The 27,024-nt window shown below is 41.8% G+C and overlaps 2 protein-coding genes across 3 annotated transcripts in view; both read right to left on the reverse strand.

The window, feature by feature from the left end:
- mgat4a (alpha-1,3-mannosyl-glycoprotein 4-beta-N-acetylglucosaminyltransferase A) overlaps nucleotides 1-22,701 on the reverse strand; it is a 29,586-nt gene extending 6,885 nt beyond the window's left edge. Inside the window, exons 1-8 of one of the 2 annotated variants that reach the window (XM_047600438.1) lie at nucleotides 22,383-22,701; nucleotides 21,723-22,301; nucleotides 10,086-10,253; nucleotides 8,944-9,084; nucleotides 2,544-2,677; nucleotides 2,382-2,428; nucleotides 2,141-2,254; nucleotides 1,133-1,208 (exon numbers count right to left, since the gene is read on the reverse strand). In XM_047600438.1, coding sequence (XP_047456394.1) covers nucleotides 1,133-1,208; nucleotides 2,141-2,254; nucleotides 2,382-2,428; nucleotides 2,544-2,677; nucleotides 8,944-9,084; nucleotides 10,086-10,253; nucleotides 21,723-21,816 — 774 coding nt within the window. In that variant the 5' untranslated portion in view covers nucleotides 21,817-22,301; nucleotides 22,383-22,701. Of the gene's footprint in view, nucleotides 1-1,132; nucleotides 1,209-2,140; nucleotides 2,255-2,381; nucleotides 2,429-2,543; nucleotides 2,678-8,943; nucleotides 9,085-10,085; nucleotides 10,254-21,722 lie in introns of both variants that reach the window. The other variant, XM_047600437.1, reaches the window with a different exon arrangement.
- Nucleotides 22,702-23,957: 1,256 nt separating this feature from the next.
- creg2 (cellular repressor of E1A-stimulated genes 2) lies at nucleotides 23,958-26,630 on the reverse strand. The gene is made up of 4 exons (XM_047601981.1): nucleotides 26,119-26,630; nucleotides 25,015-25,184; nucleotides 24,666-24,779; nucleotides 23,958-24,563 (listed from the first exon to the last, which is right to left on the reverse strand). The coding sequence occupies exons 1-4, from the start codon at nucleotides 26,548-26,550 to the stop codon at nucleotides 24,422-24,424; spliced, it is 858 nt and encodes a 285-aa protein (XP_047457937.1). The 5' UTR covers nucleotides 26,551-26,630; the 3' UTR covers nucleotides 23,958-24,421.
- Between the last annotated feature and the right edge of the window lie 394 nt (nucleotides 26,631-27,024).

Below are 27,024 nucleotides of genomic sequence, written 5' to 3' on the forward strand. Positions count from 1 at the left end.
GATTTGAACATGAACACATGAGCTTATCAGTATTGTGCCCTGCAGATATATTTAGTCTATATAAATTAGACCATCAGTAGCATTTAATAGAACTTCATAGCGTGTTGTACCATAATATAATGTTGCCAGGGTAAAAAAAAAAAGAAGTGGTATATCTCGGAAGCCTTTTCCGTGTATAGCAGCTGAAGTCTAATAACTTTAGACAATGAAATTCACTAGCAAATTGTTGTTGTGCAGAATCCTTCTCTCTGTTTCTGCAGGTGAAGTTAATTTACAGATGTCAAAAGGATTTGAACCGTTCCTCTGTTAGCGTCAGCTAAGTAGTACTTTTATCTTTTTAGTACTTCACCAAACGTCTTGTGGTAACAGAGACAACATCAACAATTTAATGGTACATATCAGCAGCGCACAGTATTGATGAGCTCATGTGTTTATGTTTAGTTCTGCTGTGTTCTGTGAGGTGACGTCGTTGCATGCATCTAACAAGTCTCAAACTGACGGTGTTTATGGTGTTGGTCTGCTCTACGGCCGCGACAGTTGCCTGCGTTCAAGCTGCAGAAAAGCCTCCGTAACTTCTTTTTGTGATAATCTACCATATGTGTTTGGGTCAAGAGTCTAGACTTCACTGTTGCAAAGCATTGCTACTCTACTCTACTGTGTTTTTATGGTTTTGTGTGTGACGTCATCAACTGGGCGACTTTCACCAAGTTAGTCAACTTTAAAAATTACTAAATCGTTCAACCTATAATGTACAAGAGAAAGAAAATAAAACCATGTGAGTTCACACTTTCGGAGCTCATAATCCTCTTTCTGTATTTTTAATGCTTCAGCTCAAACACCACAGTCGGTTTTAATGACTAATTAAAGTTAATTATGAATATGTTGCACCTGTCTCATTTAATTTTTAGCATTTTATTTATTTTATACTTAAAAGTGTATTTTTTTGAACAAATCAAAGTGTTTATGTGCCTTAGCTGTAGCCGCTGCAAAATATTCTCAATTAATTTCCCAACTTAATTAAATAAGCGATAGTCCGCTGCATTAAACACATACCAGATCATGACTAAAAAAATCCAGAGTATACTGTGCACTGACCAAATGGGAAACTTCGTCTTGTTATGTACGGACATACCTGAACATAATAAACTCCTTTGCTCACAGCGTACATCATGAGGAAGGAATAGTCCAGATTCTGTTTCGTTCGCCATCTAAAAAAAAAAAAAAGAAGCTGAATCAATAACGTTGAAACAGCTAAATCCGTTTATTGTATTCTCATTAAAATTATACCTGCGTAAAAACATGTCAGACACTGCTTTACATGCGGAGAGCAAACTTGCACTCTCAGGTACGAGTTGCTGCTGCGGCCTGAATAATTTATAAACCAAAGCTGTCACATGAATTGTTTGACCTAAATGATGTTGCAGTCAGAGTGATGTCTGTGCACTGAGGGCTGCAAGTGTTATTTCTGAGTGTGCGTGCTGGGTCACGTATATATACACAAACAAACACAGTGGTGAAGGGATATTACATCAATAAGGGCAGAGTTGCACTCAAACCGGTGGTTGAGTGTTGCTTCCACAGAAACAGACGCACACAAATTTTTTTTCTAAATACAACAAACAAGCTGAACAAGATCCTAACTGCTGATTCCCATCAGAAGCCTCAGTGCACAAACACAAACCCCCACAAACATAACACGCAGTGCTCTGTGGCTGAAGGCTATTACTCGAGTGCATGTTGTAAGTCTCCACAAGTGTCGGCGCAAACTGCACCATAAACACATTTCTAATGGCGCCAGTTGTTAGTCGACTATAAAGAGAAGATGAGCGCGGAGGATAATAAGACGGAGCACTACAGAGAGACGGAGATAGAGGGTGCTGCTGCTGCTGATGACCTTGATCTGACTTTGAGGAATGCCTGTGGAATACTAAGTACCTAGGCAGCCCATCTAAAAGCTCCCGCTTTATCTTTCCCTCCCAACTTCCCCCGACTCATCCTTCTGGTTTCTCCTCGTCACAGCTCTCATGAATTCCGCTCGCTCGGGGCAGATTTTTCTGTAAACTATTTCCGTCAAAATTTTTCCTAACTAAGTGTAAGTGCTTTTGAGCAAAAGTGTGTTGGCCTGGGTCGGTTTTCTTACTTGACTCTCTCTTTGGAATCTCCGAAGGTCTCTTTGAGGTTGGTGAGATCGGGGTAATAGGCGGCCGGCGGGGAGATGACCTCCAGCAAACCTGAACTCAGCTCTGTAGAAAACCTGAGGAAAGGAAGGCCTCTGGTGATGCTTTGACGTGTCAAGAGAGTATACGCAGTTCACTCTGGGTCACGGTGTCTTTTCAGATGTCAATATTTACACCATTTCGGGAGCCGGAAAGCGTACTCACCCTTTCTCCAGTCCAGCAACCACACTCTGAACATACTCCACATCGGTCTGCAGAGATCGTATCAACATATCAGTCCACAGACATTTAAACGTTTTTTATTCTCTATGTAGATATCAAGATGAGTCATGCTTTATATAACAGTGTATAAATAGGCAGCCTCACCTCTCCAACATAGACTATAATGACACAGTCAAGTTTCTCCTCTGGTGACAGCTTGTCTATTAAAGACCGTAGAGTCTCTGACAGATAAGACTTCACCTTCCTCTTCACTGTGGGGATCCCCATCACCATGGTAACTGAGAAGAAGACGTTGAAGAAGAAGTGTGAGGTGAGAAACCGTTACTGTCTTCATAATATACTTATTGCAGAAGTGGGAGTTCACTCAAGTGGGTCCAAAAACAAATAATCCTAATAGTGAGACTACAACAGATTATACTGTCCTAAATCCACATGAACACAAATTCGTTGCCAGACTGACAGAAGGAAGAGACAAATCCTAGGAGATGCAAAGTGCTGCTAAAATGAACCAAACAGGGGGTCAGACAACTAAAAACACAGATTATCAAAATGTTTTGGGACCTAGAGAGCATATTTCCCAGATCCAGGTTTTCCCTAAAAAGCAAAAAGGCAGCACATACACATGTACACATACATTTTGAGAAGCTGAACGTTTTGATACATGAGCTATTAAGTATTAACTGTCATAATTGGGTGAATCAACAAAGAGATGAAGAATGCCAACAAAAACAAGAAGTAAGGGAAGATACTACATTCAGTTAATCAAGTGAGACAGCTCCTTATTGCTGTTGTATACTGATAAATAGATGGACAATCCCTGAAATTAGACTGAAAAAACAAACAAACAAACAAAAAACATTCCTGACTGTTGCACACACAAACCAATTAATTTTACCTGGTTGGTTATAACTTTGTTTAGTGAATAAGATATTGAAAGAAGGAAACAGTAGAGTGCGTACATGACATTGAAACTGGAGGACAAGGAAGATCATCAAGTTGGTTATCTGATACTGACTCTGCGTTTCCCTCATTTGCCTTCCCAGGAAAATAAGCAAAGAAAGCCACATAAAATCCGCAATAAAGCAGTTTGGTCTCTTGTCCATGTTCTGGTACATGCCCTGAATCCAGTTCCTTGTTCCATATCCCACACACAATGCACAAATGTCGCAGAGGAAAGGTGAACAATGCACACTGTTGCCAGAAGTTACGAAAGACGCGCCTTAGTGTATTTCTAATGAGGCTAGCATGTTTGTGTGTGGGACTTGTAAGGCGTAAACATGCTGACCGAGCTCATGTGGGGACTCAAGAGGCCCTAATAAAAAGGCACCAAACAGATTCGAGGCACAGCATAAGTGAACAAAACTGTGGATCCGCGAAAGTGTCCAGATCCAGAGTGATCTGTGCAGCGTGAAGAATCTGTCCCAGTTCTGCATTGTGATTCTCACACCGAGCTCCATGTCGTACAGCGACACCCACAACCGCCAAGAAAGTAGGTCGAGGATGAAAGAAGAATGTGGGAGGATGGAAAAGAGACAGAGAGTGACAGAATAGGAGAGAAGGCAGACAATGAATGAGTGATAATGCATGCAAGTGCGGCGTGAGCGAGACGGACACCAATCCTGCCCCTCCCCGTCTCCCTTGATCAGCCTGCCCACATCGCTCTGCCAGCCTTTCATCCCCTTCGTGGAGAAAGAGAAAAAAAAAACAGCAAAAAAAAATCTAGATTTCTGTCCACTTCTGTCACATCAGTGAAAACAACAGATTTGACACGGCATACAAGGAAAGGGGTGGTGCTGTTTAGCTTTGTCCGTATGCCTTCAATGTCCAGAAAATATGTTCAAGGGCCACGATTAAAGACCATGATGGAGTTTCCAAGTTATGTCATTTTTAACATGCAACTAATAAAACAGGAGTAAATATGATGAGATAATTATAAAATAGCGTCTTTGGATTTTTGATGTTGTTTCCTATTTTCAACAGCAGAGTCTGGAGTTGTTGCTGAGTGCATGTTAGTGCACTCACTAACTGAAAAAAGCTTTTTGAAAAGCTGTAAAACTTACAGCGGGTAATTGGGTAATTTAGCAGTGAACAGGTGAGGAACACCTCGCAGAAACCATAATCGTCAGCCCCCATCCTGAATAGACCACGCTTTTAAAATGGTCCCTGTGAAAGCACTTGCATTTGGAAAAGACGTCAAGTCATCCCATCGATAACCAGTCAGAGCAATCTTAAATCGCACTTTCATTAACATAGGCTGCAATTTCTAACCAGTTCAGAGATAAACAACCACACACACACACACCTACGGCCAATTTAGAATCACCAGTTAACCTAATGAGCACATCTTAAGACGGTGGGAAGAAGCAGGAGTAGCGGAAGATGGATACGAACCCATCCTCATCACTGCTAACCACCACATCACTGTGCCCCCCACCAGGTAAACAACAAAGCTAATGACTACGTGTGCGCATCAGGTCCGATCCTTACAGTGAAAATGCACCACAAAAAGTTTTCCCCTGTAAAACTCAGCTGACGTCTGATGAGTCAAGACTTATCCTGTTCCAGAGCGATGGGTGCTGCTTTCAAAGCAAAATCCGGTCCAACCAAATATTAAGAGTGTGTGACCTTTTTTTTTTTTTTTTGGCCTGGCACTGTGGAACCGTGTCCTATATTTTCTTCACTGTTGCATTGCACCAATGCAGCTGGCCCCTAGCCCAGGTCAGCTATATGTGCGGGAAACAAAGTGGTACACCACACTTTTGTGTATGTGGGGCGAAGTAATGTGAGTTTGCATGTGTAGGTGAGGTTGTAAGAGTGAAAAATAACAACTTGGAAAAGCTGCAGATTTGCCACTGAAAGGAGTCAGTTTCTAATTATATTTTGTTGATTAGATTGTGTTGAGTAATGAACTGGAGTCAAGACTCCACTGCCACTCAGACAGACACAATAATCAGCTAAATCCATTGCACATTGATCCATCTGTGGAAGGTTTACAAGGAATGACTTGCAAACCAGGGAAGGTAATTTGTGTACACATGCAAAGGAGGAAGCAACATTTGCAAAAGTGAGGTGTGGAGTACTGTAAAGCTCGATTTGCTGATAATGTCATGCCATTTCTTTTGTTTTACGTGTAAAATAACAAATGGAGCTCTTGACAGAAAACTCAAAACATTTGCCTACTTGAAAACAAATACAACGTGATCGGCAGCATACATGAGTGGAAAGCCACTGAGGGACAATAATGTTAGTTAGTAGCCTGTAGTAGTGAAGTTGTGTTAGTAAGGATGAATAGCGTGGACCACGTGGATCTGAGCAAACCCATGACTGTTTTAATTCTGCTCTCACCAACAGAGTAAGCAGCAATACATACTGGTGCAAAAGCATTCCAATGAGGGGGTGGGAAAAAAGATGAAAAAAAGATTGTTAAGTGGAGCCTGTCACATGTTAAATAACTGGCCAGCATAGCCTACAATACCACAGACAAAGTAGTGACTGTGTAAAAGGGCAAACGCTGGCAAACAGATGACTTGCTAAAGGCCATATATGTGTTTAGAACAGGCAAGGTTGTGTTTTACAATAATACTCTTGTTGACTTCTGTGTAAAAGGGGTCTTAGTCGCCCCCAGTCCCACCATATAGTAGGTCTCAGAGGTTCCCATGACTGTTTCTTTCTATAATACTGCTTCAGTTTTAAGTGGGATGATGTCCTAATTTGCGGATATAAATATCCCAGTGTCAGATATGCTTAGACTAGCAGAGAAAGTGGATGGAAAGTAAAGTAAAAAGAAAAATGCAGAGGTTGTGTAAGGAGGACTAAACAACAAACAAAAAAAGGACGCGGAAGTCATTGTTGGTGCCTTGAGGCAAAAGTTGCTGGTGGCCAATTAAGTATGTCATGTGGCATGCACGGTCAGTGGAGGGGCGGAAAGTCTGTGGGCAATCACTTATCTCTGTGACCCACAACAGCACACATCAGCAATCACTTGCCAGTAGCAGTACCTCCCAGCTTGGTTGTGCCATTTGATCAAACACAACCAATAGCCTGTTAAGAGTGGAAAGCTGGTGACAACAATGCAGTTGACAGAAGCAAACTCAGGCAAACATTTGCCTCTCTCCCATAATTCCAGAGAAACAAATAACAGGTGGCAAGAATGGGCGTGGCATTTTTTAGGACTTCCTGCTACACCTTTTTACTACTACTAATACTGAAAGAGTTAAAGTGTTAGAGTATATAACCATTGTACCTCAACACATCAAGTGGCAAGGAGGATCTCAAAAGTACAACGGAGAAACATTCATCTCTTATAGTGTTTACAAAGACAGAATTTGTCTTGCGATAGTCTGGCTTCCCAAAGTTAAGAATACACACCATGTATAGCCCCAGGTCCGTTAGACCTGCGCTTCACAGCTGACTGGCATCCTGCACTACCTGTTTAACCTGAGTCTGAAGTTCGAAAGAATACCGGTGCTTTAGAAAACATCCTGCTTAGTACCGTTGCAGAAGAAGCCCATCCCATCGGGCCTCAGCGACTTGAAGGTCCTAAGCGACTGGTGGTCCCTGTCTTGGGGACTTGTTGACTCTTTACACCTCTGATTTTAGATACAGGTCTGGGTCCTACCACCTGCAGAAGTTCTCTGATGCCTCTTCAGTGGTAGGGTATATTAAAGATGGACAAGAGATGGAGTATGGGACACTGATCACAGACTTTGTGGAGTGGTCCCAGGCAAACCACCTTCTCCTGAATGTGGACAAGACCAAGGAGCTGGTCACTGACTTCAGGTGGAAGAGGACACCAGTGGAGCCCATCACCATCCAGGGTCTGGAGGTGGAAGTAGTGGACCGCTACAAGTACCTGGGAGTCCACATTAACAACAGCCTGGACTGCGTGTACAAGACGGGCCTGAGTAGACTCTATTTTCTCAGGAAGCTCAGATCTTTTAATGTGTGCAGCGAGTTACTAGAGTCTTTCTACCAGTCTGTTGTAGCGAGTGCCCTGTTCTTTGCTGTGGTTTGTTGGGGGAATAGTACCAGCAAAAAAGACAACAGTAGGATCGACAAACTGATCCAGATGGCTGGACATGTGATCAGTAGGGAGTTGGAGTAGTTTGTCTCAGTGAGGGACAGGACACTGGATAAACTGCTCTCCATTATGGACAATTCATCCCATCCACTACACCAAACAGAGGAGCTCATTCTCCAGCAGACTGATTCAGCTCCGCTGCCATAGTTAACACTACAGAACGTCTTTTATTCCCTACTCTATACAGCTGTATAACCGCTCATCTTTTTGTAACAATTAAGCTACTTTGACCTATTCATTTCCCTTGTGGATCATTAAAGTCTGTCTAAGTCTAAGTCTAAGATGACCATAACTGAACCGCATTCCTATAAAAACTGACACAGAAATAGAAAAAGGCCTCTTTCTATGATGCCAAACACCTAGACAGTATCTCCACTTACATAACCCAAAGGCACTTGTGTCCAGTAAATCACGAAGAAGGGGATAGTAATTACTTCAACAGAAACACTATCTTTGTGGTTGAGAATAACCCAGTAAGTAGGTCAAACACTACACACTATATAATTGAAATTTAGGTGGTTACATGAAAAGTTTGTGACATAACAACAATCCTAAACTGATTTTCAGAAACACCTTTTCAAACTTTCTGTCACTTTAATGCTTTTTCAAATCAAGCTCATCGCTCCACTTGCTTCCCAAGGCTCTTCCATACCTCTGTAGTTTTTCTTTTTAATGCATTTTCTTGTTTTGTTGCCTTGCTGGGGACAGAAAATTTCAATTTGTTTCGACTTGTTTCTGCTTACTTTCCTCTAATTTGTTAAGAGCCTCTCTCCTTTCCCTCGGTCATTGTCATTAGGAATGTGGAAACACCATTGGAGCTGTCAAGCCCCTAAACTTGCTTCCCTTGGGCCCCAAATTCATTCCACCTATCGCTCTCACAAAGCCAGATAAGTAATCCTCTTAAAATAACTTGATATAGCTGAGGTCACATGCTGCTGTTTTGGGGGCAAAATGGACACTTTTGTGAAAAAATAAAATAACAACTACGCTGGATTTTTTTTTGGTAACCTGAGTCAAAAGATCTCCCAGTGTTTTGTTGAGTATGTTCCCTCGGTATAAACTCCTCAACAGTAACAATAACAAAGTGCCACACAGGCTTATTTAAATAGAGGGAACTTTAAGAATGTGCCTGGATTACAAAGTAGGATAAAACGTTGAAAACAAGCAAGGAAATTATTTTTCGCATTAAAAAGTCATATACACACCACACAGACTATAATTATCTTCAACCTTGCAATTGTTTGTCAGAATTAAACTTTTGTAAAGCTATATCCAGGGTGGATACCTGTTGTAAACTTGTCAAACTGAAACCTTGTTGAAACTTGATTCTCCCTGTGGTGTAACAACAGTCTCTGGGAGCCTTACTGTGTTTCTGTAGCATAAGCATCCATATAGGGGAGGAAAAAGCTTATACAACGGGAACACTGCTGTACTGAACTTGCAGCGCACATGTGCACTTCTCACCTCCTGTGCGTCCAAGACCAACTTGCACTGCGGGGTGCAGGCTGCCCTCATTGTTGAGAAGATGAGGCAGGTGGTGGTAGATATTTGGCACCTGGAGAGGTTTCCTATTTGCAAGCTCCTTCAGTAGTTTTTGGGTCTCATCTGAAAAGAGACACGCAGAAAAGTGTTGGGTGGACGGTTTAATCAACTGATGACTGGGGTCAAAATAATATGGACATAGCTAAAATCGCTGAGTCAATTCCTGGCTTTCTGCTCTTATTTCCTATCTCTCTAGACTGTAAGCTGTCAAAGGGAGGCAAACTGCCAAAAGAATAATCTAGTAAAGTTGTTAACACTGCTCTGGTAGCATGGCAACATTAAAGTCTACATTTAAAAATGTCCTAAAACTGACAGATCATTTTCAGTGGGCTTATAAGTGTAACTTTAAGTGTAAAGTGATAAAATAAAATTTGCATCTTGCATCTATTCACCTTTAAGTTGATAGACAATGTACAACGTAAGCTGTATAGGAGAGATTCTGCTTCTAAAATATGAACAATTAGCTGCTTTTCTTGATCACAAATATGGACAAATTTAAATGTCTTTAGGTTTTGGAATGATGACTGTGTAAAAGGAGTAATCCTTTTATGTGCATCAAATTATAAATGTATAAAGAGAAAATGCCTTTTCCAGAATTTTACAACGATTCATAGATGAGATGAGCAAATAACTTAAATATCCCGTGTTGCAACCTTTATAAGTAAAACTTTTAAAATAATTTTACATTTTAAATTATATTGTGTATTCAGAAGTAAAATGGACAAGACCATTTTGACCAACCAGGGGAGGCTGGTGTGTTTCAGCCAGATAGACTTTAGTGTCGAAACAGTGGTTTCAGGGTGACTCAGGTCCCCCTTCTGAGAAATCAGTTGCATTTAATTTTTGTTAGATATGAGTGGACAGCGACTTTCCCATCAACTGACTGAATATGATTCATCATACTTTGTTATAACCTAACAAAAAGCAAATATAAAAAATCTGCTGTTTTAACCTAATCAACAGGAGATCCAGAGTCAACGAAACAAGGGATGATTTATACATTCAAGAATTCTGCTCACGATCAACTGAAACACCTTCGCTGGAGTTAGTAACTCGTCACTTACCTGAGAAGTTTGTGAGGGCATCTTTGCTGTTGTTAGTTTCAGCAATGGCACGTCTGAACTGTTCGAGAATGTTGTTGAGCTCGGACGAGCGTTGCAGCGTCCTGTGCTCTGCCACGCGAAGGCGCTCTTTCAAAGCGTGGAACTCCCGCTGATATGCTATCAGCTTCTCTGTAGGGATTTAAAAACAAAAGAAAGAAAATTTAAAGAAAGTGATTAGCTTTGACAGAAAATATTGAATTCCTCGAAACAAAATTATCTGCAGTCTGAGCTCTACAGAGAACATGATTCATTGTCACCAACGTAACAGATTTGAGCAACAGCTAAAAAGATCCAATGGAAAGAAAATACAAACACTTTAGATTGCAAAGTTCATTTTTTTTCCCACCAGCAAAGCCAATCTGACTATCTCTGTTTGGAGCCAGGTAAAGTGTATATCTAGTTCGCTTCAAGAAAAGCTGCAGGAGGGAAAGTGGGAAGAAGTTATCGTTTCAATTTCCAGCTACAAGAATTCTCTGTTTATACAAGGGTTCAAAGCACTTGTCACAAACTTGTGTTTAAAGTCTCCAAACTACTGCAGCATGAATTAATTATTTAATTGACAAGGATACAGCACTCATGTGCAGCAGTTTATCAGAGATTACCAACTCCATGCTTTACCGCCAACACGGTCTGATGTAAGGGATGATTTACTGCGATGAGGAATGAAAAATGTTATACAATCTCTTAGCAGGAAGCCACTGAAAGGAGAAGCTGAGAAGAAAAAAAAGGAACAGCTGTGGTCTGTTGATCAGTGTTATCACAGTGCATGTCGGAGGGTATGCAGAACTACAGAAATGAACATTTGCATAAGGAGTGCGTGGGATATTACTGCTTATGAATAGTGGTGCACAGGTCCAGAGACAAAGAAAGCGTGCTTGTTCACAAACAGTGCTTTGTACAGGTGACTGACGGATCGTGGCAAAATAGCTCAGTGAGCAGAGTGTCAGCCTAATGTGCTGAGGCTACAGTCGTCACTCCAGGCGCCCCTGGTTCGAATCCTGCACCGGGTAGCATTTCCTGTGGTGTTCCCCTCCCTGTGCGTCCTCATTTCCTGTCCCGCTACACTGTTGCTTTCATTAAAGGTGAAAAAGCCCCCAAAAAATAAATAAAATATCTAATAAGAATAAAATGACACACACACTCATTGTCAATAATTTAAATTCATTCATTTTCTGTAACTGCCTGAAACACCCTGGACAGTTCACCAGTCTACCAGTCAGGGCTAATGCAGAGAGACAGACAACCACTCACACCAACAGCCAATTTGGTTGTATGTATGGCTTTCCTCATTACTGGATGCCATTCGTAACTGACTGCTTGTGTGGGTGATGTTGTCTTTCATACGGAAAATGTGCCGTATATTTGCTTTAATAGTGATATGTGCGTCGTTACTTCAGTTAAAGACTGGCACTGAAAGCCAACTGTGTTGTTGCCTCACAACTACTCATATCTGGAGCAGAAGGTTGCACTTTAACACACCACAAACCCCACACCTTGCACATATAGTTCGCTCTGCCCCTGCTTTATCAGATACCGGAGGTCTGCATTCTCCATTGTAAAGGGGAATCCCCATTAACTGGCTCTTCAGGTTTCCCCAGAGAGTTTTTCTTGTCATGCACAGGGCTGAGCTGACAGTCCAATCAGGGTGATGCCTCAGGCCCGACCCGTTCTACAATCTATTCAACAGGCTAGACGAGCTGTACGACAAGTAACAATAATGGTGGACCAGCTAGGACCAGCTGTGCGGGACACACCATCGGCAAACAGCCAACCTGGGCTGGCTGCCGATGGTATGCGAATAGCTCAACGCCTTGAGCAATTCAAGATGAACAAAGTTAACAACCAAGTTAAAGTTGGATGCGAAAACACCCTTGGTTGTGTCTTTTCACTGAATCATTATGACGTGTTAAAAAAAGCACTTGTGACACTCCATGCTGTGAAAAGGGCTTTGCAAGTACTTTATAAAAATCCTCATTATCATATCCTCATATTTTTTGAGATGTTTAAAAAGAAGTACGAATAAATATGAATAAGTATTATGAAGTATGTAGTGATCACTGCAGGTTCCTCAGTATTGGATGATTAATTAGAAGTGAAGACTTGACTTTGACTTAGAAGTTTAAAGGGGGACTACAAAAAAAACTTGTCAGGTGTCTATGTATGTTTGGTGGGGTTGCGGGCTTGGCCAGTCTCTGATCTTCCCCTACTGGTGGATTTATTGTGCCCTTTCACACAGCCCTTCCCAACAACAAACCCCAGACTCCCTTTATCTTCATCTCCCCATCACTCTCTTTCTGACTGAGCTATTGTCCACTGACTGTGCCCTGGGTCCTCTGTTGCACAGAACCATGTTGTTCCTCCTGAATGTTGATCTCTAAGGCACACAGACAGATGCTGTCATTTGGCTCTAACCCTCATGAAAAGGGCAACTTCAAACTAAAACCAAGACTTTCATCTTCGCATCAGTCCTTTGATTGCGGGACTCCCGCCCTGCTGAGATAAAAACCACACCTGTGATCCCACAGTGAGAAAAAGACACACTCAGTACCAGAGTGCAAGAAGAGAGAAGTAGACGAGGTTTCCATTTTAACAATACATATTCCATGCACATGTGTGCTCAGTGGTAAAAGTGTAGGCGGCTACATTCATACGAGTAAGTAGAATTTACAGCATGACATCATGAGAAACAGTAAAGTAACACTATGAATGCTGAGCCTGTTTTACTGGTCCATGGTCTCGACATGACTGAATGGGTGCACAAAATACATTAAATAATTAGACTACCTACCTGAGGCCAGGAGTACATTACAAAATCTCATTATTCTTCTCTGCTCTGAAGCACCATGAGTGGTGGGGGAAGGGCTAAGTGGCTAAGGCTCTGCCTCTGAGCTTGACGATGTCTCCTCTCGGCCTTTCTTTGCATCCAAGCTATTAACACTGCCTCATTCCTTCCTCTCCCTTTCACATTTTAATATTACTTAGTCGCCCACATACAGCGCGTCCAATGTTCTATTCCATCTCCACCTTCACCCTTGCTCACGGCTTCATTCCACAGCTACCTCTGCCCTGTGATATTTTAGCTCAATGTGTCATCCTTGCTCAGTTTATTTAATTTATTGATAAAGATGTATGGGAGCAATGAGGGGGTTGGTATATAATGGTCATTGAACATGTAGCCTATAAAGATTCCACTTGTTGAGAGACAAGCGCATATTCAAACACACAGACAAAAAAAAAATAAGCTATTGCCTATGAAACTTTTTCATTTAGCAGTTATGAAGTTATTGAGTTGTGTGTCGTATAGGGATGTCAAATGAGCAGTGGTCTTTCTTTCTGCAGTACAGAGAAATAGAATAAATTTCACTCATGAGGCAGCAATGTCATAACATTAGCTGATAAGCGTTGGTTGAATCCCCCCCAAAAGGAACTCAGGGACAAAAAGAAGTCGAATGGACCCCGTCACAAAGTTGAAGACAGACGAAACAGGGAGCTTACATGACTGACATAACTATATCTTTTTTTTTTTTTTTTAAAGTAAAGTTTAAATAGATCCTCCTTAATGACGGCAATAGGAAGCGAACAAACCACTTCTGCAAAATGCTTTTTTCAGGTAAATAACGCTGTGGGTTTGTGTTCCTGAATTGACTGTGGGCTGTGTCGGAAATGTGACACCCACAATGAGTTGTACTCAACGTATAGTTTGACATTTATATTTTTACGTTAAAAAAAAAAAAAACAAAAAACAGACAGACACATTTTTTTGATTGTCTGAGAGAATGTGGAGTGGAGCACTGCCAGAATGACATAATTTATAGTAATTTATGTATTCTGAAAAGTGGATGCATGGCAGAGAGAGAATCTAACACATATTACCAACTTCCCTCTTCTGAATTTCAAAATGAGGGCAGATATGATCTAAGGTTTGACAAATACTTTACAACAATCCCACCGTGAACTCACCACAGTGTTAATAGTTTTATCACTCAAAAGTCCTGGCAGTGATCTTGTCCTTGACCCCCTCCTCCCTTGCTGACGTATGCTGCTGACTGTGAGTCCGTGAGTGCTGATGAGGTACTTGTGCAGTTTACGTCTGCATGATTGAGAGAGCTACAGCACATAATATGCACATATCACTTTTAAAGCAAATATTCTGCACATTCTCCCTTTGAAAAGCAACATCACCCACATAAGCTGTCAGTTACGAATGGCATCCAGTAATGAGGAAATCCATACATACAGCATGTGCTGGCCAGCAGAAAAAGAACTGATTCCTGATGCCTCATTCTACGAAAAAGGAGAGATTCATTCAGCTTGAAACACAAGCTCAGCAGAATTTACAGATGAGGCTTCACCAGCTGTTAAGAGGAAATTGTGTTTAAAGGGTCATTTAACTGAATTACACACACAAGTGCACAGACACAGACAAAGATAGAAAAATATCCCATTGTTGCTGTGGATCTGCATTTGGAAATTTAGACATTTCTCTTCTGTGATCTTTGCTGCAGTCCCGATTAAATGGGAATGAATAGATTTCTTTATTGGGGGAAAAAAACATTTACAAAAATCCCTGGTCATCTGTAAACTAAGCCATGAAACGTACACAGTCCCCTTGAAATAAGTCTCGTAGTCAGTAACCTGAGTAACCACTGGTGGAATAGAATCACAAGCTTCAAAGGTACCTTAACTTTATTTAAATTTCACTGTAAAACAAGTCTCCTTAACAGCCAGAAAAGCCATTTAACCTGTGTGGTTTGCCGAGAAGCTGATGCACGTACCAAAACCCTCAAGTGGTGCACCTGCCGGCCATGTGGCTCTGCACTGCAGCTGCTACACACAAAACACACAAAGCCTTTAACCAGGCTGTTATCTCTCTAACACAATGAGAGGTTATTGATGTTTAGAGACCAGATCTAAACTCACAGATATCAGTTTAGGTTAAAGAGATACTAGTTAGGCCAAGTTAAAGTTTTTTTTTTACCCACTTGGCAACAATTAACATGAAAAAGGTAAGCACACCAACACACATAAATAATACTGCACACGCACAGAATAGTAGTATTGATTTTTAGAGGTATTTTCCTGACAAGAAATGCAACGCGATCGATGAGTCGGCGAGCGATACTCCCTGAACAGTTCAGAGTATTTTGCAGACTGAGAAAAAATGCACACTTTTATCCCAATCTGTCCCTTTTATCTTTGCAATGGGCCTTTCACGTCACTCTCAAAATAATTTTTAAAAAGTTGCGGTGTCGCCAGTATCTGCAAAATCTCCTTTGGCAACTGTCCAACCCAGATTCTCATTTTTTTCCCCCATGACCAAGGGCTCATTGTTTCTCCCGACCACCACCCACTGTTCTACTTGTGCTGTGCAGTAAGTCATGATAAGCTCCTGTAGCTAGCTCCGTGTCTTTGTGGCAGTGTGTGCTGTCTGACAGCACTTAGCTGAAAGCACGGCCCCTGCTTGGCTCACTCGCACTCCTCTGGCTCCACTTGGCTGCTGTAAGGCTACGAACTGACGGGGATAGCACTCCTTTTTTGGAAACTACACCTCCAGAAATGTCCCCAATCAATTGTTTAATGACATCCAGTGGGACTCGGAGCCCTGAGTCCATTAAAAACTATTTTTAGTGTTGAGAGGATTTGCTGATTTACTGATTAGGTCGCTGACAGACTGCTTCTCAAATGTTAAGGCTCAATATTTGTTCTTCTGCATATGACAGTTGGATAATCTTTGTAGTGTAAAATGTCACAGCGCCAGGCAGTGTTTACAAGGAATGTTCCAGTGTTGATTGCAATGTCTCTTTCTACAGGCAGAACATAAACAAATGCAATAATAAAACTGTCATCAGTGTAGGACTAGTATTCATAATTTACTAAGGGATAATATTTATTATTAATGACTAAGAGTCAAAGTTCAATTTCTGTGGAGTATATCTGGATCTTGTTTTTGGTAGATACACTGATCAGCCACAACATTAAAAACATTTAAATTAAATAACGCTGACCAGCTTATGACAAAACAATGTCCTGCTGGGAATCTTTTGAACCTGGCATTCGCATGGATGTTACTTAGATCAGGCACTTCTACCACACAGTAATGACACTGCTTGATGGCGGTAGGATGCAGCCTGACACAGACACACACACAAATGCCAAAAACAGCACAAGGTGTTGACCTGGCCTCCTTATTCCCTAGATCCTCAGCTGATCTGATCTGTGGGATGCACTCGAAAGCATAATATTCACAGAGGCCCCTCCCCTCAACCCACAGGATCCCATTAACAACATCCTGTTTCCTGACACCCAGGACACCACTCTCTGATGAGTCACAACTGTTTTGGAGGCACAAGGGAGACCTACACAATATTAGGTCCTAATGTTGTGGTTGATCTGTGTAACTCACCTCGAGGACAAATGTCACTAGAAAGTATCCACAGATTATTAAATAGAGAACATTTAGAGCCCAACAATCACCAACTCTCTTCAGGACACTGAGACAAGAGAAATTGTGTGCTGTCTGGGAAGTTGAATGAATGCATTGTGGGACAGAGGAAGTGAACAAGCACGAAAAAAACAACAATGATTGTGAACTTGCTAACAGCCGAGTGACTGTTTAAACAGAATAAGGACTGTCTGGGATAAATTGAGGCAGATGTGTGTACATGTGCGTGTGACTATGCAGGATGCAACACGCACACACAAAATACTATCCTAGTGTTTCACTGCCTTGTCAGCACTCTTGTCCTTCCTCTCCATCATACAGCCCACCTCGGATTTTCTTGCCCTCTCTCTTTTAAGATTTGGTCTTTCGACTCTTTCTCCTTCCAGGCCACTCAGGATTTGTCTTGCACCTCACAGTGTGCACAAGCTAAATGTGTACGTGTACACACACACACACCAAATGAGGAAACACGACATGCAAGTCATATCCTCGCCTATCCTAACAAATAAACTACGTAGTACCTTATAATAAATGTCTGCTCATTTACTATTTCTGTCCCATTGTGTCTGATGTGGGTGTTTGAGGATAGACGACGACCGTGTCTAACTCAGAGGAAGTGAAGCATTTAGCCTTGAGGAACGCAAAGAGGAGCCAATATTAACAAAAAAGGAAGAGGCTTAGTTGAAACAATACAACCCATTACAGCTGCCTCAATCCAAGGCTGGAGACCACAGGATAAGTAATCACAGGCATAGTAGCCGCATTTATAAAACATCTGCAACGCATCCATTTTATAAGGAAATTGAATTTCATGTTAGAGTTTCTCTTTTGTATCAGAAGCTCATGCTGTTGCCACAACCATAAAAACCCCTGGACAGCATTTTATACAGCTGCATTCGACTCATTACTGAAGACGTCGGCCACAGTTAGCGGCTCCGATTTATACGAAAAGGCTGGATGGCTCTCATTTACACCTGGGAGGCATCCACTTAGCACTGCTTACATTATATTGCAGTAAATGCTGCTCAGACACATGACATTCTTAGTCACATTCAAAGTGAACAAGCATTAAATCGGATATTAATCGGAAAATTAAATGTACTCAACTAACAATGTACTTCTACTACCGTTTATCCTTACTAGGGTCACGGGGGTTGCTGGACAGGTCGCCAGTCTATTGCAGGGCTAATGCATAGTTACACAATCATATGCACTCACACTCACTCCTAGTCACACTCACCGATTAGCACCAACAAGCATGTCTTTGGAAGTGGGAGGAAACCGGAGTATCCGGAGAACATGCAAACTCGAACCCAGACCTTGTCGCTCCTTAGTTATGTAGTCTGGACACAGACTATATTAAGAGTTTTTTTGTTTCGTTTCAGTTAGGGTTGTGCACAATGTAGACATGAAAATAACTGTGGTATGAGGTCTGATCACAAGATATGGAAGTGTGTGGAATATTGCTGAGCCACAACAAGTTTAGTTGTTTCATTTTTGTTTCTTTGGCTCAAAAATATATTTTTTTTATCAATTTCCTGGAGCACATGTAAACTACCATAAGGTAAGTAACCATAGCAATGGGTGTCAGCATGTCTTCCAAGTTGTGCGTATCTCTACCTAATTGTAGTTTTAGACAATGTACAATTACGTAGTGTCCAATGTAGGTGGACAGAACTGACTGTAGATTTTTCAAAAGTCTGTCACATTTGTTTGTACCGTTACTGTATAATGTAGTAGATCTGTTTCTCTGATACTGTATGAACATTTTGAATTGTGCACAAGTAGATTTTCCTTCCTCTCACTCAAAGGCAAACTTTGGAAGTCTTCAAGGGCAACAATCCGCTAAGACTTGTTGCCAACAATCTCATTGTAAGGAAATATGTTTGGATATCTGGTGTTTGTTTTTTGTTTTTTTTTTAAATAACATACTGGTTGCCACTGTACTGATAAGATATTTCACACTTCTGTGCCACCTCAACACATTGTCCCATATCAAGCATCCCAGCATTATTATTCATCCTCTAGTTAATACTGTTATGGTTTACTTGAGGTATAACCACAGAGATAGCAGAGGGCAGTCTCTCACTAGGGGATGGAGACTGACAGAGAAGTACACATACTGGAGAGTCATTCAACATGGAGTGTTTGGACAGCTGACTGGCATAGCTCTCATTCACAGCAGTCAAGGGACCCGGAACAAGACAGGCTGTCAAACGCTAAGGTTTAGACAAAAAGAAATCAAATTAAAACTCTGCACAGGATTATCTCTCGGCCCCAATAGGCCCACAAACAAAACCAATAAATGTGCATTTAAGCAACAGTAACTGAGATATAAATGTACACCGATCGGCCACAACAATAAAAGCACTGACAGATGTAGATAACACTGACAGTGACAAGGTGCGGCATAGCAGCTCTGTGGTTAGTGCTGATCCCTCCCAGCAAGAAGGTTTGGGTTTGAGTCGAGCTCGGGCCTTCCTGGGTGGAGCTTGCTCTGGTTTCCTCCCACTTTAATTGATTTCTGTGAGTGCAAACGGTTGTTTGTCTTGTTTGTTCACCCTGCCTCTCGCCAAATGATAGCGACTCTAGTGAGGTAGTACAAGATTCATCTCATCTTCTACTATAAGATGAATCTTGTAAAAATACAATGTTCTACTGGGACACACTAGTATATGTGCGGATCCACTTAGGCCAGATTAGGCACCCCAGCCCCATAGCGATGACACCCCTTGATCACAGGCGCACACACATAAAAACGGTTTATAAACAACTCCAAAAACTCCAAATTCACCAGGTCCCAAACCGATCAAGTATCTGTGGAATGCAATGGAGCAAGCCTGGCCTACAGAGACCCCTCCCCTCAATCCACTGGACCCAAAGTCCCCCACTAACAACATCCTGTTGCCAGACCCCACAGGACACCCCCAGAAGTCACTCTCTGATGAGTCACAACTGTTTTGGAGGCACAAGGGAGACCTAAACCGCATTAGGAAGGTGGCCATAATGTTATGCCTCATCTGTGTAAAGTCGTGAGCATGAATAAGATGTTTCAACGCTCTAGATATCAAATCTAGACAGAGTCAAGATGAGATGCCCTATTTGGACACAATATGAAAATAAAATGCAAAATAGTTATTTGCACCTTCGGGCATCCTGATGGAAAATTATCTGACATGATGTTAGTGTGGTTGTACCTATTTTACGACTCCTGATTAGTGTCTAGATAACACTGCATCTATTTTAGCTCTTTGTCTCCCACCACAATAGTTTCGGTTACGTCTGATCTTTCTGAGAAAGTTTACTGCCTAGCGATGTGCACTAAGAACGCACAGCAAACAGTTGCAGATCTCTGAATGCCAAATTAAGCTCATTACTCCTCATAGCCTTGTTTAGCCCCAAGAATGTGAATATTTGTAATATTTGAAGTCCAAACTCAAAACTTGGGAAAAGACAGGCAAATAGATCAAATGTACACAAATTAACCAAATGGCAACACAAAGGAAACAGTTAACTTATTTGTTGTGTTGGATATAAAGCTGCTCATCAATGATATTCAGAAATCTTAATGTATGTGACAAACAAAACTGGAGCTAGTTATGGAAAACTGGGCTCCTTCGTACTACTAGAGGTCATATATTCTACAGGGAACCTTTAAACTACTGTGTGTGCAAAATAGCACGGAGCATTTTTGGCTTTAAATAACAGCACTAGTGCTACTTTGCCCGTGGACCTTTTTCACAGAAGAAGTTGTGACATATCTTGGCAGCAAAAACCTCAGGTGTAAACAGTGTCGCAATCTGATTTCTGCTTCTGTTTCTGTTTCACTTTCCTGATTTTGAGCATAGTTGCTAACTGTTGTACATCAATTCAAACGCAAAAAAAAAAAAAACAAACATGTTATTAGTAATACCAGCACTTAAAATCTCTGTTCTAAACGATGGATTCCTCTCATTATTCTGAACTCGGGTTGTTTGGGATTTTAGATGAAAAAATATCCTAAATCCTAATCCTAAGTATTAGATGTAAACTCAAAATTTAGAGACCAACATGCTCTCCTGCAATTTCTCTGTGATGATCATTGTGTAACAGAATCTCTCTGCATATTTCAACGGCTCAAACATTGTACATTAGACTACGTTATCAACAATAGAGGCAAACCGGTGTGGCAGAGATAAACAGGTGGTTGTTTCCCAAATATAAAAGATAACGGGTCACTTGTTATCATCTTGACATCATGTGACAAGTGAAATTGGACAGAGGGGGGTGCTCTCAATACCCTCAATCTAACTACAGACCTACCACAATTACACCAACAGGTATAAATGGCAGAACGCATAATAACAGTAATAAAATAATAATCACTTGACCTTGGCTTATCGCACATGAGTCCGCCTGCTCTGGTGATGTCATTCGCTGGACTCCGTGTGAAGGAAAATTATTTCATCAAGCTGATAAACTCCACAGTCATAACACCATGAAGCCTTAGCTTGGAATTTATCTAATGGCTGCAATTATTTACACTCAGCTGATAACACAACTCACTAAGGCACATAACCCTCCCCACACAGACAGGGCTGGGGCTTGTAAGTAAGCATTTGGCCTTGGGTACTATTCAAACACAGAGACACTTGTGTAAAAACTCAGAGTCCAGATGTTTGACAGGATGTGTAAAGACATATTAAATGCCTGGAAGAAAGAGGCTTAGGTTTCTAATGGCGCAAAATGCAATGTAATGGTAAAATGACTTAGAAGTGGTGTGACTTGGTGCTTTAAACTGATGACGGCATGTTAAACGATCTCTAACTGATTGAGGTTGGACGGTAACAACACTCTGTAAATGAGCTGGAAGAAACTGGTCTGCCAACCCGTCATATACGAGAAAGAATAGAAATGCTTTAAACATGCCAACTAGTACAAAATAATGCCCCCTGAATAGTGTGGGAGAATTACAGGTTTTTACTGTTAATACTCATCCACTGAGCAGAAACCTGATGGGTCTAACACCTGCTGTCTTTCGACAAGCTGCAGGTGATGTCTACCAGTTTGTTAACCGGGCCTCTTTCTGGAAGCTGTCAGTTCTTATAAGAGTCAAACCTCGTGTTTAATGTGATAACCGGGACGACAGATATATATATATGATATATCCAACGTACCTTTGCCATTCTGCCACGCTGTGTACCAGGAGAGGCTGAGGAAAGACGTGAAGAAAATAATCGCAGTGGCCACAGTTCCATTTCTGAGCCTCATCTCATTTCAGCGATGCCTCTCCTCGGCTGATTGTCGGGAACCCCGGAGCCTCCCTCCCTCCCTCCGTCTCCTCTCTCTGCCTTTCAGGATGTTGAGACGGGCGTAGGCGCGGACACACGGTTAACAGGACCACAACCGCGGACTTGTGCGCTTTGAGGTGAGCGTTCTCGGATGTACCGTCGGGTTTCGGTGCGTCTTCCTCGTCGTTGTTGTTGTTAGGGGGGCTCGCTCCTCCGGTTCAGTCCCACGGCGATCAGTCACAGGTCACAGCTGCTTTTCGTGACGAGATAGCTCACATGGTCGGTCGGGGCAAAACGAGCTAGCTGCCGATACAATCCATTATTGTGTTTGCGGCCAGTCTTTAGCTACAAGTTACAAGTAGAAGACATTTCAAGTGTGTGACGGCTGGTCCTCCGGGATAGGCTGCTGGCTCTCTGACGGTGTCCGAAACAGCTACGCCTCGAATCACGTTGATTCCGCTTCAACTGGCAACAGATGAATGTGAAATTAAAAGCAGCGTGTCGCTAACTCATTACAGCCGACTCGACGTAGGCACCAAGTTTTACCTGCTACGAGAGCCGCTGGAGCCGCCGACTGCGACACCCTTTGCGTTAGCTCGTTTAGCTACCAGGCTAACATTAAGTTGAAACTCCACTGGCAACCGTAACCAGGGCTACCGGATTTGAGCCGACTGAGCTGCTGTTTGTCGCAGAGTGGCGTCTCACTTGTACACGTCCAAACCACGGTTAAACACACAAGCACAAGTATTTTAACCTTCACTCATTAACCGTTCCAAAGAAATACCACACGTCAGCTCAATGTTACGTCCTCTCTAAACTAACCATGGTCGTCCACCTGTCAAAACCGCCACGGTCCGGGCTTCTTCCGGTAACAACTTTCCAAATAAAGCGGCTGCACTCGAAGCGACACAGCCGCACTCGTTTTTTTTGCAGTTTTTATTATGAAAGCTGCACATTTTATTAATTCAGATATATGTCCGTTCTCATTAACTCAAGAATCAAATAACTTGATATATATATTTTTGGCAGTCTCTCTTTACAGGATCGCTCTTACCTTTAAATAAACAGTATAGCCAGGTGCTAATGGTAGAAATGTTTAATTAAAAATATATATATATATATAAATCTGGACATATTGTCAATTATCCCAATGACGACACTATATTTTATTGTGAAATTGGACAATTTATATTTATTTTACAAGAGGAAAGCGCACCGCCTAGCGGCTGTCTTCAACAACAGCATTATACTGGATGTTGTTTGTATGTTAGCGCCACAGGGCGGCGGTACGGGGCAGTGTCGCCCATTTCAGTCACGGTGCACCTTCACTTGTCATTCTCTGCCATTATAATCATCATCAACCACCCAAATGCAGCTCCTCTAAAATGCATTCTCGACATTTCCGCAAAAACTTAAATGCAAGCCAACTTCCAGTTGCTTGTGCAGCATTCACATTGTAATTGTGTGCATGCTGGTGTCTGTATTTGGTATACTACTACATTCGCTGATTAACTTACCGGAAAATAATGTTCTGTTATGAATTTTAGTTGAATGCACTTTATATTAAAGTTACAAGCAAAATACTGTGTTCTTCAGTAGTGTTAGGTTAATTGTCTTTGTAACATTCATTCAGTAAAAATTTGGATATTTTGTCCATGTTGTCAGTTTGTTGAGACTCGGTTGTCTTTACATTTTTCCACTGTAAAAACTCCTTGCCCATGCATTTATTTGTACTTGGACGACTTGTCCTTTTTAGCCAAATTATTATCAGGAAAGCAACAATAATGCACTGTTTTTTGTTTTTTTTAAATCGTTACTTAAAATTTACTCTAGTTTGGTACACTGACTGCATTGTCCAGACAAAATATGTACTCATTCCAAGCAAATCTGCACTCCCCCCTGAGATTGTGAAACTAAACCTGTGCCAAACCCATTCGTTGTCTCCGAGCACTGGAGCCTGGCATGAATTATGCATGCATACAAGAGTGAGCTTTTATACATTAGTTATACATAAGTTATGTTATGTTCCAGACAAGTGTTATGTTTCACAATCTTGAATCACTACTAAAGGAAGCCTAAGCAGAGATGGTTTTCTATGTCATACATTCTGAGTCGCGTATCTTCAGTTAACAAATCTTTATTCACCATTTTTGTCAAAAAAAGGCAATTGAAATTTCAGATTTCAGTGGTGACTTAATACAAACAAATGAACTTGAAATGTATACTCAATAACTGTGTGTGGTTTTTGAAATGGCACGTACATCTTAGTGCGAACCCATAAAACCGGCGCTTAGGATTAAATGACATTTAAGTCATTCAGAAGAACTAACTTGTTAACTATAAATACATTCACACTTCAGTAGCAGGAGACTGATAAACTGATCTCGTGTGTCAAGCTAAGGCTGAGGAAGAAGACAAAGTGTGGATGTGAAGAACATTCATTCTCACACATTAATATAGAAATGGAAAAAAATGTAAATGCTTTGCGAATTCTCACACCTTTCTGTAGAGTGATCTGTGCTGCACAGAGCTCAACTGAAATGTATTTGTAGGCTGATGATGATGATGCAGGGGGAAGGATCTTCTCAGAAGGGCGTCGCTTTGAAGTATTCCTCCAGTGGAATGAGCGATACTCCTCCGACCCAGTCCTGCAGCCACACCTGGACCAGCTCCAGCTTCATGAAGAACCACTTGTGTCCCACTGGCCACTTGGTCATCACAGGGTGCCTATGAAAAATAGAGCAGTCCATGAAAATGAATGCACCAAATGTTCCTCATATTCTGAGTGTTGAATCAAGCAGACAGGCAGCATTACAATATTACAGTCACCTTGAGAACATTGCCTCCTTTGCAAACGTGAGCTCCTCTGGGGGCACCTCCACCATCTTGCCTGTTAGTGTGAGGCGAGCACATCTGGGATCCTCTGGATCGTACACCATTTGCCTTGAAAAAAACAATACAACATGCTACCTCTGCAACACACGCGGTTCTTCATAGCTCACAGAAAATCTGTTATAATTTAACTGAGGTTAATTCAGTCAAGTCAACTACTCAGGGGATTCAAAAACACCAGTGTCTCTGGTCGTCATCAGGGCACCAGCAGTTTGTGTTTTAGGGCCCTTTAGCAAATTAATCTGACCATGACTTCAGCGGAGGGAATTTAAAATCTGAAGCCTACCTGCAGAATTCCCCTTCAGCCTCTGAGAAGGTGAGGGAAGCATAGGGGTTGCTTTTGAGGTCTGAGACAGTGTTGTCCATTGGAGTGACATAAAAGTAAATCACTCCAGTGCTGTTGTCCAGAGGTCCATCACTGATCGAGAAGATGTTCCCAAAGGGGAGACCTTTGATCTGAGAAGAAAACAGATATTAACAGTGACAGATGAGGGTAACAATGAATGAACTGAAAGCAGAACAAAGAGAAAAGGGGTATAAAAAAAATAATTCAAAAGGATTAACTGGAAAAACACTCTTACAACACATGGTGAATTTCACTAAAACAGCTGTTTGGGTGTCTTAAATCTAGATTAACGTATAAGATGATCAAAAATAAAGGCAACTTTATTAATGAAAGTACTTTTTCAGGGTTTGTTACTTTTTTGTCTCGTCTGTGAAGGTTCTCGGCCATGCAGGGCAGATGTTAAGACGTTGGGCAATAAATTATATCTCAGCCCACCTGCCCAGAGGGGTGTTTTCCAGTATCACACAGATGGCTTGCTCTTCACTTCTTTCAAACTACTTGGCTTCTGTGGCTAAAATGTGTACGTTGTTCTCCTCAGTGTCTTGAAGGAAGCCATCTTTGTAAATAATGAAGGTGGACTAAGACCTAAAGTGTGCACAACTAACAGCTGTTCCTAATAAATACCTAAACTCCCTACCAGTCATTTACAACAGAAGGAACCACTTGGATGATTGGTGAAATATCTTTTAGAGACTCAACAAGTCTGGTTGCCTTTGTTTTAGGTGTGTTTTGGACGCAAATACCTGACTGCCTTCACAGACAAGATAAGACAAGACTAGACAACTGACTTTTTTTTTTTTTTTTTAAAAAATGTTCTTAGAATGAAATTAAAACACATGTGGTTGAGTTGATTCTTGCTCATGATTGGCCTATTAAATATGATACATCAATGCAGATCCCAGAGTGTTTGAGAACTTTACCTGTTAAATTTAAATGCACTGACCATGACCACATGTTTATTATGGTGTCATGAAACAAACACACACACACACACACAAAAAAAGGTACACCCTGCCCAAGACCAGTCCCTTGTGCGTGTGTTACCTTGTCTTGAGTTGAAATGGTGGCCAAATGTCCCCAGTCACTGTAGTGAGCTATGTATCTGGCTGTCCTGGCAGTTTCCTGGTGTGGAGGAGGAGGTGGAGGAGAGCTGCTGCTGCTAGCAGACTTCTTCACCTTCTCCAACCGATATGAAAACAACCGAGAGGAGAGCTGGGCTACATTGTCGTCTTCGGGCTTGACCAGCTCTCCGGGGCTCTCCGCGCTATCTGCGAGGACGTCGGATAACGGATACCCCTGTTTCCACAACCCGGCACTGTCCACCAGGAGAGACGGGGCGACCTCCTCCGACAGGTCCGCGTCCTCCACCACATCGTTGGAGGACACGACCCAGGACACGGAGCTCCTCAGGGTGTAGCCGAGGCACAGGGTCAGGATGCTGGCAAATACTGCCAAGGGAAAGCACCGGGGCCTCATATCATTGATAAGGGAGAATGGCCGCCCTGCTCCACTCACTCCCTTGTTTACAAACTCACGTGTATGCGCTTTCGTAACACGGGGACACCAGACCGAGAGCGCGTGTCTACAGCGACCTCTACCGACACATCGGGGAAGAGCATTTTGTAACCGAGCCACTGAAGCTATTACACAACGGAGGAGAAATTACTGATAGTGATATGCGGATCGATACTGAAATACCGACGGATCCGATACCAGGTCCTCTAAAATCGATTGTCAAATCTAAACATAGATACCTTTGATACTTCAGTCATTCGAGGTAATGTAGATCATTAACAGGAACACAGTGGAAACTAAGTTACAAAATGATTGCGTTATAGCAACGCAACAAACCTTGTGAAACACCTCAGGTTAAAACACAACACAGAATACGAGGCATTTATGATGAGGAGGCCAGAAGAGGATAGCACAGTGTCAGAAGTAAATTTTCGT

This window comes from Mugil cephalus, chromosome 12 (genome assembly GCF_022458985.1).
Source record: "Mugil cephalus isolate CIBA_MC_2020 chromosome 12, CIBA_Mcephalus_1.1, whole genome shotgun sequence".
NCBI classification, from domain to species: domain Eukaryota; kingdom Metazoa; phylum Chordata; class Actinopteri; order Mugiliformes; family Mugilidae; genus Mugil; species Mugil cephalus.

What these genes read in the sequence shown, in the direction of transcription:
- creg2 (XM_047601981.1), bottom strand. Translation starts at nt 26,550, where the DNA reads ATGAGGCCCCGGTGCTTTCCCTTGGCAGTATTTGCCAGCATCCTGACC. An exon ending in GCTGAAGGGGAATTCTGCAG is followed by an intron (nt 24,780 to 25,014) that starts GTAGGCTTCAGA and finishes GTTTTTTTCAAG; the next exon opens with GCAAATGGTGTACGATCCAG. An exon ending in AAGGAGGCAATGTTCTCAAG is followed by an intron (nt 24,564 to 24,665) that starts GTGACTGTAATA and finishes TATTTTTCATAG; the next exon opens with GCACCCTGTGATGACCAAGT.